The sequence below is a fragment of the Amblyomma mixtum genome, chromosome 9 (genome assembly GCF_055824585.1).
Source record: "Amblyomma mixtum isolate Tamu chromosome 9, ASM5582458v1, whole genome shotgun sequence".
NCBI lineage: Eukaryota > Metazoa > Arthropoda > Arachnida > Ixodida > Ixodidae > Amblyomma > Amblyomma mixtum.
Window position 1 is genome coordinate 110,814,357 of NC_143020.1, and position 11,848 is coordinate 110,826,204.

Genomic DNA, 11,848 nt, shown 5'->3' on the forward strand with positions numbered 1-11,848 from the left:
CAGGCCAGCACGCAGACACGGCCTTGCCCACCTGCACCATCCGGTCCACGGGGAGGTAACCCTGAGGCTGGGAGCCGGACTGCGACTGCGTGGCCGAACCATACGTCGCATCCAGGTGGTCGTCACCCCGGGTAAGGCGTAGCTTGGACCGGCTCAGGTCTCGCCAGCCGCCGTCGGCTTGCGACAGGTCCCGCACCCAGGGAAGGACAGGGTGGTGCTGTGGATTGGCTCCAGTCCGCCCACAGAGCTGCTTCCCACAATGGACACAAATCCACCGCGATGAGAAAATGGCCAGGAATTCATAGTCAATCTTGTTTTATATTTTTTGTCTTACTCACTCACTTCCTCAGTCAGTTATAACCCTGTCACATGGGCATTTTGAAGGTCTTAAAACCGATAGTCGCATATTGATAGTTTGGTTTATGGTTTATACGGGTTTAACGTCCCAAAGCGACTCAGGCTATAAGGGATGCCGCAGTAAAGGGCTCCAGAAATTTCAACCATTTGAGCTTCTTTAACGTGCACTGACATCGCACAATACACAAGCCTCTAGAATTTCACCTCCATCGAAATTTGACCGCCGCAGCCGGGATCGAAGCCGTGTCTTTCAGGTCAGCAGCTGGGGTGGTATTCTGCCGGTGTCGCCTTTTGCGACACGTCGCATATGGGCGGGGCCTAAAAAAGTGCTTACAGATGCTCGAAGAAACGGAAAAAGCCACCGGCACTTTCGTCTGCGGTGCATTCATTCACTCCGAGAAGCGACAATTTACCACTGCTGATCCACTAGCAGCAGTAGTTTCGTATCTTTTATAGCAAGAATATTTGCCATCACATGACGTCTAATGTTCAAAAAAACATTTGCAAATTTAATATAAACTCGCTTTACTTCATTTAAGTCTATAAAACACCGCGAAAAAGCTCCAAATCTATTTTTCTTTCGTTCCGGACGGTTGTGCTAGGTTTCGGCTGCGTTTCGGGCAGTTGCAGACGGTAGCAGTGTAGCTGGAGGTCCCATTAGGCTTGCGCGCTCCAGAATCGAGAGCATATCTAAAAAACTAGGCTGAATTGCAGCTTAAACTTTATCGTCGAAGCAAGGTAAGTCATAGCGAAAAGTAACAACACCAGTAGTTGCCGGTAAACATGCCGACCGGAATCGCAAGGACTGCTGAATTGGCTGAAGCGGGCGGCTCTCGCTTGAAAGGACGTCGCCATGTTTTCACGCCAAGGCAAAAGCCGTAACTGCCGATTGTGTTCGTACGCTCGCCCGCGCGAATCGCTTCAGCGCATTCCGTTGTTCGACTAAGCGTAGTAAATTGGGGCGACGTCACGATAACGTAGCAGGAAGGCGGGTCCGTGTCATCACGCCGTCATCACCACGGCTCGAGCCAATCAGCGAAGAGCGAATGCGACATGTCGCAAAAGGCGACACCGGGAGAATACCACCCTTGAGCACCATAACCACTGAACTGCAGCCACATTTGACCAGCCACTGAGCTGGTCATACGTGTACACAGCCTCCCTTAGGAAGCCCATTTGAATTAACCGGTGCTAGACCGTGAGCGTCTGAATTAGCAACTGCACGATGCCAGAGACTTGCACTGTGCTGGTTGACACTGTGCCGGCAGTTCTAATTATCTGGATTTTCAAAGTAACGGGGTTTGAATTAACAAGCTTTTATGGTACGTAACAGGCATGTTTAAAAAATAGTAACCTATCAAACTATCTTTTTTACCTTAGCAGTCTTAATACTTGCGAATCAAAAGCAGACATGCCTCAATTAAAAAATTTACTTAATTTTAGTTTTATTTTCACAAGAACATTATTATTCATTAACTACAAGGCCCTCCATAGTTCAGGATAACTTTTATGTCATAACTACAACCTCGACTGCCCTCACCATAACAGTTATGATGATGTACATAGTTCACAACAACCGAGCTGTTAAGATTGCTACTCAATGATGAACTAGATATATGATAAGCCAGCAACGGCATTCAACTCGTGCCTACTCTGCAACCACTGGAAACATTTCAGGCATTCATGGTACTGGCAAGGGTAAAAGGCAGCTTGTGTTGCTCACGGACCTGGTTGAGAGCCATGAGGTAGTCGAAGTTGCTCATCTTGCCCCTGACCCAACTGTCGACAAGCTCATTCAACGGCGGAAGAGGTTGCTGGGCAACGTTCTCCTCTTGGACGGACGTCGAGGGCACCGCCGTCATACGCGACACCCTCCGCGAACCTGCACTCCTCGCTGGAAGCTGTCCGGTGAGTGATGACTCCTCCCATGAGTCAGCCTGCAGTGCCAGCCACCAGGGCGGCGTCACTTGCAGCCAGAAGCGGTGGTCCAAGCTCAGGTCACTGCCAAGGAGCAAATAAGTGCACGGCTCATTTAATCCTGCAAACAGATGCGAATTTCTGAATCTCTTCAGAGGAGTCGACAAACAGGTCGTTTCTACCATTATAACGTACCTCTAGATTCCTTCAATTGTCAGACATCCATGAATTCAGAATGCTGGAGACATTAACTGAACCGGTCACCTTACATGCGTAAACAACAAATATGCTAAGCAAATACAATTTCTCTGCAAAAACTACTCTAAAGCAGCTTTGCCCATAAAATTAATGCTTTACAAAGCACTAATCTGCTCAAAACACGTATACACCCTGTCAATTTTGCCTCCTAATAAATTAACAATCTAATCCACAACCCTTTCAAAGCTACCATCAACGTCCTTCTGGTTACAACAACTCCCCGAGAAAATAGTCTACATTGGTTTGGTTTGGTTTGGTTTATGGGGTTTAACGTCCCAAAGCGACTAAGACTATGAGAGACGCCGTAGTGGATTGATCTCGGATAAGTCACCAAATCTGAGCAAATTTTCCTATCGCATTTCCCCATTCCAGGCTCTGCCATTCTGGCTATGCTTATGTTCCCTCAAAATCCTCTAAGTTATTCGAACAAATCAATTTAGATCACCTGGCCAAAACTAATCAAATTAGACAAATTTACCTCCTGGGTCCTTTAACCGGCACGGCACATGAGCTCAAGGTCATTGAATTGAGACCCAGCGGCGGCAACCAAGACCTGAGCCCTGACCTTGAGCTTGAGCTCAGCATCCAAAAAGGGAAGCTACTGCGGAGACCTCCACTAGGGCACCTCTTTCTTCTTTCAATTCAATTCAATTCATTTATTTCACCACATATATATACGGTTGGAGCTCTTGGGCAAAAAGCTGCTCGGGGCAGCTTGACGAGGCCCAAGAGACCATAACAAGGTAGAGCACTGCAGATACATGACTGCAATATGACAAAATAAAAAGAAGAAACAATATCGTATGCAATATTATATACAAGGAAAAACAGCTAGTCTTACAATACAAAAACTGACTCTGTATATCATATACTGAAACATATTACATGTTCAAAAAGACCATCGTAGGCGACATAATTATGCAATGGACGCCAGTATGTTCCCTCATGGGCGGTTCAGGTGTCCACCGAGACATGTGAGACAGATACTGCGCCATTTCCTTTCCTCAGAAACCAATTTAATCCAAGGTAGTGCCACTGAGCCACCGTTGGGAGCCAAAGTGTGTTGTCCAAGCAGCGATGCCGCACCCCGCATAAAAGCCCTGCATGTGCTGAGCAGGTGCAGAGAGCACAGCCGAATCAAGGAGGAGGGGTCCTGATGACTCACGCGAGTGTCAGGGGACCCAGGGGCAGGCCCAGGTCATGCAGGTAGCGCAGGACCCGCAGGAGCTGGTACACGACAAACAGCAGCCGCGAACCGACCAGCGCGGAGGCACTGAACATGCCACAGTGCTCGACGGTGTGCTCGCGGAACTCCAGGAACAGGAGGAACTCAGTCGGCGTCTCGAGCGCGCAGTGTGCAGGAACGAGGTGCGGGTGCAACAGAGTCTGCTCCTCTCCACCTGCTCCACAAACATTAGGACAGTGAAGAAAAAAAGAAGAAAAAAACTGGATAAAGGAAAAAAGGAGCACATCTGTGCGGAACTTGAACTTGTGAAAAAGAAAAACGCAACAACGAGACACATACGCAAACACTACACAACCAGCAATGACAAAAAAACATTTAAATTCTTCCATTCACGGATCTGGATAGCTCACAAAGCAGGCATGAACACCCTGACACATACTATTTGCTGACGCCGTGAAAAAAATGAACACACATCACCAGGTACGATAAAAGTACAGTCAAGTCCACTTATAACAATACTGGTTATAACAATATATCGGATATAACAATGGTCAGTCATGGCACCATCAGCTTTGCCATGTGTTCTATGGTAAAATAAACTGCTTATAGCAATGCTGTCAAGGCACATTATTGGTTGTAACAATTAAATCTGGTAATTGAGTGTCAACCGTTATAGAAAAGAAAGAAGGAAATGCTACAACCACACCAGCAAAACCATGATTACAACACAAAAGCGCGCACATGTGGGGCCGACCAATGGACTAAGCTGGCACAGCAACGCCACGAAAGCAAAAGAGGCAGGCGTCATTGCGTCAGGAGAGCTGCTGCATTGGCTACGCACGCCATGCGTATCCCCAATCAGTCGGTGCAGTGTGTGTGCATGCAGCCAGCGCGGTTTTTCTCTTGTCAGCTGTCACTGCACCCTTAGTTCTGCATGCTTCTTGAATTTCCCATAAGAATCACTTCCGGAAAGCCGTCTTGATTCCTGTGACGTGGAGGCGCGCGAAGCTCCCGGTGGCGCAGTGATGGCGGTGCTTTGGTCATTGGTGAACATTGTTCCGGTTCCCTGAAGTTCCCTGAGCTTTTAGAGGCATTTGAACAATCAAACCCCTCCGGGTATTTACTGTCAATAAATGCTCTGAAGTTTGTCATCTTTTCTTTTTTTCGGCACAACCCTGTTATAACAATTATTGATTATAACAATGGTATTTCCATGGCACTTGAATATTGTTATAAGTGGGCTTGACTGTATATCTTGCTGCGGAAAACAGGTCTGTTCCAAAGATACCTACACTCCGTCTCACAAGCTGTTTGCAGCACTACGAAGGGTACAGCTCTCTCGTCCAATCAGGATGGCGCGCACTACATTAGTGTGTTCCTATGCGCCTGTGGTTCGATCCACCTGATGTCCAGGTGGCTTCTTTCCACCTATAGCAGGTGGCGCTTGATGTCTTTTTATTCTTTTTTTGGTTTGTTTTTGGACAGGCGGACGCCCGTTCCAAAGGGACTAGCCCCACTTTTTTTGTTTTTGTCGCAACCTGTTCTCATCAGTTCCTCTGTTGTCGCGTTGCAGTAAATTTCAGTAATCGTGTCATGTGCATATAAATTTATTTACTCCAGCGTGCCGAGGCAGCCGAGTGTCGACGGTGGCGAAATGCAAAACAAGCCCATGTGCTGCGCGAGAGGCAACGCATGTTAAACGGCCCGCATTCAACAACACTCGGCCCGCGTTCAACGTCTCCGTTGTCCACTTGTAAAGCGTTCGCTCGCTCACCTGCGTGAGTTTTGCCGTCCTCTCGATGAGCGCATTTGTACTCCAACTGCCCCCGCACTCGACGCGAAGCGCTTCAAGAACATTTAAAGCCACCTGCTTCGCCTGCTTGGGGAAACAGCGCACATCTCGGTGTAGAGCACACAGGAGACACAACAGACTCGACCGACGTCATGTTGGAAAGTGGCGACGCATCACTACTTCGCAGCAGACCTCCGCAGAGCTGTGTCCGTACGGGCTTTGTCTGGTAATTTCACCAGTGATTGAAACATTCCCTACCATTTAAATATACCTGTCCAAATCAAGTTTTTAGTTGCAATGCTTATTGTTTTGATTAATAGTCATACACTCCTCAAATATTCGAGGGACTATTTTCTGCGTTTCTGCAGCCCTGATTGGACGAGAGAGCTCTACCTTCCGTAGTGCTGCAAACATCTTGTGAGACGAAGTATAGGATGTAATTTAACATTAACTCATAGATGATATTCCACTGTCTTTTCTAAGACTTTACATGTTTGCGCACGATTAAATTGGGCCTTTCTATAAGAACAGTGTACAGTAAGTGACAAAACTGCAAAGTGAATACAGTTTTGTACTGTGCTCCAAACTGCAGAGGAAGCTGGAATACCTGATATTTGTGCCTTTTCTCTCTTGAAGAAAAAACAAAACAAAACCTCTCCATTTGGACAGCTCTGTTTGTTTGGATATTCCTGTCATGTTGGTCTAGGCTGACTTCACTGTGACGTTTGAAGTTCCTTTAGCAACACATATATGCCCTAGCATAACTGCGACATGAATCGGGACTAAAGAGTGCCCAAATGGGAAACGGCGAGTCTGCTGCCATGAAGTTCATCCAAATTAACTACAGCAAGATAAAATGGATTCGCTGAAAAGATTTTCTTATTTGAGAAGACAATCGCTTACTTTCCGGATTCTCTTCAGCACCACCTCCACTTGTTTTGATGATTGGACAGCCGTACAGACGGGCGATTATCTCTCGAACAGCGCTGTTGTAATCCTACAATTACAGTACAGAACAAAGCGAAGTTAAACTCCAAAATTCTTCAGCTTTCGCAAGCAACGTCAGCTGAAATAACATTACAAAAAAGAAAGACCAATTAATTCTGCCTAGCAGCGAACGTAATCTCGGGAAATGAGCCAATATGTGCTTTGCATCCCTTGAGAACGCATAAGAGGGATTTTACGAAATTTCATTTTATTTGGAGCCAGTTCTAGCAATTTACCGAAATCCACATCAATGCAGCAGCAAAGCTGACATCTGAAGATAGTACCTGGGTACCAAGACATTACATGAGTATGCTAATCATTGTTTTCTCAGCTGAAAATTGAAAATTAACAAATGGTCTCTCTGATCAAAAATGATTGGCACACACTTGGAGTTAGTTTGCTGTGAGGATCATCTCTCGCATAGGTGAATATAGAGGTGAATACAATGCAGAGCGGACTCAGTGCACGAGTTTTCAATTCCTATTTTCTTGGTGCTTTCTTGAACGATTTCTGCACAATGCACATCACATCAACATTCATTCCGCCTCTGCCCCGTTCCCCAGCAAAGCAAGCAGCCCGGTGTAACTGATGATGTTTGATACCCTTGAGCCTTTCAACTCTCCTCTATTCCTTTCCACTCTTCAATGGAGCCTCAAGCACTGTAAAAAGTCAAGAGCTACTGCCAGGACCAGCCCTTAAAAGTTACATTAACTGGCCATCATCTAAAGCATCAAGTCCCTACTGTGCACAGTGACTCTGCTCCACAGAGCAGAGTGTGAGAAAGGAGGGACTCAGTACAACATACACACACTGTAAATAACAACTTTTCGTGAGCAAAACATTTCACACGTACATAACTAAATTTTGCAAAACATAGGAGATAGGCCCTTTAGCACTTTGTTTCGCTCAAATCACTCACACAACCAGTTTTATCGAGGCATATGTGGTCCCCGAAAAACAAAAATATAGGTCTTCGCAAAAATTACTGAGTTGTTTACAGTATACAAAAGAAGCGAACAGTCACTGAAACCACGAAAAGCGTACAGTAATATTTTATTCCTCTATTATTGGTATGCTGGTGCTCAGTTCACAGAACAATGAATGCATGGGACTGGTCATGGGAGTGGACGCCACTTGTGGCACGTGGTTGTTTCTTTCTACTTTCTGTGAAACTGTCATGTATCTAGTGCAACTAAGTTCCAACTCTGATGAACACTGGCATTAAAATTTTAAGAAAAGACAAAACACTCACTATGCTTTCATTGCTTTCTTAATCAGTTTATGCGCATTGCAATGCCTGTTGGTTAACTAGAAAGTTCACTTCAGTTTTCTTCATCCCTTTGCACGCATTGCACACTACTGCGCATTTTGAGCCTGCACCGTTCCCTGATAGTGCGGTGCAACTAGCAGAGATTTCTTAGTTTCAGATTAATTTATCTCTCTCCTTAGCACGACTGGGGCGTTTCTTATGCTATTTAGTAAATGTAGCAAATAACAACTCAAAACGGTGAACTTGATAGCCCTACCTACCTTCAGCATAATCGTATAGACAGATTTTGTCAGCTATAATATCATTTTGGCATCATAGGAATATTAAAAAAAAAAAGCTATCGACCAACTTTTTGCATACTTTAGAAGCCTGTAACAAATAACAGCAATGTTAACTGATGAGCTTTCTGGAAGCCTGCATAGGCTATTTATATGCAAAAAAATTGCTTTTGAATAGAAATGCTAAGACGCATCTGAAAGGGTTAACCATACCTTCACAAACTTGGGGAAAGCTAGACATGTCAGTGCGTCATGCTCAAAAACCAAGCCAGTGAAAGTCCCGCAAATACCTTGAACGGTTTGAGCTTGACGAAGTTCTCGTCTTGCTTGTCAGCCGTCTTCGAACTGGAGCTGTTGGCTTCTTTCCAGATGTTCCGGTAGTTGGTCTCTGAGACATAGCGGATCAGCTCCAAGTAGCCCATGTCGTGAGATCGAGTCCAGGGCTCTTTCAGCCGAAGAGAGACATACCTGCAGCGGGAGCATTGTAAAAAAGCAGAGAAGTCAGCACAGTGAATGCTTGCGCTGCATATCTAAATCAACCAAAGCACAACCAAATGGTCTCTATAAAAGCAATACAGGACAACTGAAAACAGAGCTTGTATAAGCTAAAAGAGGCCAAAAAATAAATGCAAATATCACCGACACAGCTGTTATATCACAAGCAAAGTGCAAGCGTGTCAATAGGTTTATTGTCGCCAATTTGCATTTAGTGGAGGAAAAAAGTGTCCAATTTTAACTCCAAATTTCTCAACAATGAATATGTCTCTTGCTACTGAATGAACATCAACAAAGCCATGATAGGCCAGTGATGGAATCAGACTTCAGTGATGGAATGTCTCTTCAATGCTTCTTTGGATGACTGTGCCCTTGACAGCTCCAAACATCAACGTAACATCCATAAACAAATTGCCTTCACTCAACTGGTTTCACTGACAACTGACAAGCTTCTGTGGGCCTTTGCCCACTGAGGGCAAGAGTTATGTTCTGGAAAAAGTTCCAAGAGAACCTTTTGCTTTCACTGCTCAGCGTGCGAGCGCCCGTGGTCAAATGCCGCCATCATTTGTAACGCCTTATATTATCACACTGGTATTGTTCACTCAATGTGATCACACTACTGGCTTTCATACCATTCTCTGTCGTGCTTAGTATAAGCACGCCCAGTTTCCCTCCAAATTAAGGCTACATGAGCCAAATATTTTGTGCCATCATGAGCTCACAAAAGGAATTCCACCCCGCCACGGTGGCTCAGTGGTTATGGCGCTCAGCTCCTGGCCCGAAAGACGCGGGTTCGATCCTGGCCACGGTGGTCGAATTTTGGCGGAGGCGAAATTCTAGAGGCCCTAGTACTGTGCGATGTCAGTGCACATTAAAGAAAGGTGGTCGAAATTTCCTGAGCCCTTCACTACGGCGTCCCTCATAGCCTAGGTCGCCTTGGGACGTTAAAGCCTAATAAACCAATAAACCAAACAAAAGGAATTCCGGGTGAAGTGTTACAGGACGAGTCACTCGCCTGTTTTCCATCTTGGCTATCCTCACCACTGTGACAAAGGTGAAGTCCTTGGCAAGGTTTGAGGGTGACTCGTGCATGAGCACAGCACATTCTGCATCGGTCAGGTCTTCTTTGTGCCCGAAGAGCTCAGGGACGATCTTATCCTTGACCAGCGTGCTCAGCCATTCTTTGTGAACCTTGCAACAGCAGATGACAGGGAATGGGTAACATGGAAATCTTTCAGTGTCAGCCATAAAATATTGTGTTCTAGAGAAGCATCAGGTTACTGGGTGGTAAAAATGATTACAGCACAAGAGGTAATCAGCCGAACTTAGCCAGGAGACGACTAGACTACAAAAAGCTTTGAGTTGTCTGGAGATCTTTCATAGCATTCTAAGCAGTCTCCCGCGCCAACTAGATAAACTGGTAGACCATGAGAAGAAACGCACGACAGCAGATATGCTTCCCTAATTGAACAGTCAGATTCGCAACAACTGCAAATGTTTTTAACGAAAACAAACTACCACTCTCGACACTCAAAAAAGTTTTCAACGAGCAGTGCAATGCATTTCTAATTACAAACGAGGCTCCTGCAGAACAAATTAATCATCAACCATGCCATTTCTTAGCACATCACAGACCTAAACCATCTTTTATATATACAAAAAAAAAAGTACTTTGCTATACCGGGGAACTGTTAATCAGAATGATACCTGTGAACAACTGTCTAACATGTACTTCGGTGAACAGCATTTCTGACACACCACCCGTTCGTTCTTCAAACCGCTAGTATGTGTACAACTTAAAACTTCACAGATCCATTATCCGCACTCACCAGACATGTCGCTTTATCGACGCCGATCACCCTGATGTGACTCGAACGGGCGCCGACGGTGTTCCTGAGTATTGTCTTGATGTCCATCGTCTAGTTGGCGTCGAGCGCACGCATGACACACTACAGTGCAGCGTACAAACTAGCCGGTCCACTAACACACGCAGTTTGTTTACATTGAATGAAGAACTCGTGGTCGCGGCTCAGTTGCGCGTTTATCGAAGGCACCGTTGGTTGCACACACGACCGACTGGCTGTCATTCCATTACTTGAACGGGTAGTGACAAAAACTAAAACAAAGTGATTCCCTGCTCTTTGACAGGACAGAACGGCAACCAAACATCACAGTGCTCATTCACCATTTGAGTGGGGGGAAAGCCATTGAAGCGTTCCTCCCCCTTTCAGGCTTTCAGTGTGGCCAGTCTTCATGTGTGTATTGCCACCACGGTTTCGCAAATACGGAACTGCTCAAGTAGGGATTGTTTTAAACGGTGCCTTTTCTGGTTGTGCTGACAGGTCCATTTAACTTAGGCGTTATGGTGGTATTGTACTAAATGCAAAGCCGCTCCGGACTCGTAGTAACAAGTGACAACTAGTGAGTAGAAACTTTATTGATTTATAAGATTTAGCCTGCGGTGGAGGTCTTCTTCAAGTCTTCTCTTCAAGTCTTGAGGTTGCCTCCTTAGCCTTGGGTGGTCCCCTAGTCCAGGGCTCCACTGAGTCTGGCCACCTCGCTTGCGTGTGCTATGAGTGCCCTTTGGGCCTCTAGCTCGCAGCTGGTGAGCCGGCTCTCCCATTGCTCCGCACTTGGTGTGTCGTGTTTGTGGAACGATATGTTTCTGTCGCATTCCCATGTTATGTGGTATAGTGTTGGCCTCGCTTCGCACCAAGGGCATGTGGCGCGGTATTGTGTCGGGAACATCTTGCTTAGTATATATAAGTTGGGGAAGGAGCCTGTCTGTAGCTTCCGCCATTTTGCGGCTTCTTCCTTGCTTAGCTCTTTGTGTGGTGAGGGGTATTTGTATCTTAGCCCCCTGTATAAACTTAGTGTTTCAGAGTACTAAACCACTCCCGTCACACCCCCTCTTCCTCCCCTCCTCCCCAACCCATTAGTTTCGGTTTCAGTTGCGGGTCTAACCTTCAGCACTAAAGCCTACAGGCGTTGGCTGCATGTCTGTACGCGGGTCTGTGCAGGTCTGTACACACGTACAAACTCGAGCGTGGGTGGGTTGGATCCCGCGAGGAAAATGGGATACTAATTGTTGAGTTGAGGCGAATCAGAGGATCCTGGAAAGAGGCAGCGCACCATTTCTTCCCAACGTTTTCATAGACGCATGTATAGGCGCGGCCATAAGTAAACGGAGCACGCTATTGCGTTTGAAGTGCAATCACACTTTCTCCATTGGTAATGAAGAAGTGTTGTTTGTCTACAGGAAAGCCGCCAAACCTCCTCTACCAACTTGCACGTACCACTGCCGAAAA

At 46.0% G+C, this 11,848-nt stretch overlaps 1 protein-coding gene across 2 annotated transcripts in view; it reads right to left on the reverse strand.

Annotated features, from left to right (window-relative positions):
- The window catches only part of Wdr81 (WD repeat domain 81), a 60,323-nt gene extending 49,541 nt beyond the window's left edge, over nucleotides 1-10,782 (reverse strand). Inside the window, exons 1-7 of one of the 2 annotated variants that reach the window (XM_089561376.1) lie at nucleotides 10,370-10,782; nucleotides 9,556-9,731; nucleotides 8,336-8,513; nucleotides 6,414-6,507; nucleotides 3,698-3,932; nucleotides 2,085-2,358; nucleotides 32-247 (exon numbers count right to left, since the gene is read on the reverse strand). In XM_089561376.1, the coding sequence (XP_089417502.1) occupies nucleotides 32-247; nucleotides 2,085-2,358; nucleotides 3,698-3,932; nucleotides 6,414-6,507; nucleotides 8,336-8,513; nucleotides 9,556-9,731; nucleotides 10,370-10,456 (1,260 nt within the window). In that variant the 5' untranslated portion in view covers nucleotides 10,457-10,782. The remainder of the gene's footprint in view (nucleotides 1-31; nucleotides 248-2,084; nucleotides 2,359-3,697; nucleotides 3,933-6,413; nucleotides 6,508-8,335; nucleotides 8,514-9,555; nucleotides 9,732-10,369) is intronic. The other variant, XM_089561375.1, reaches the window with a different exon arrangement.
- Nucleotides 10,783-11,848: the final 1,066 nt, after the last annotated feature.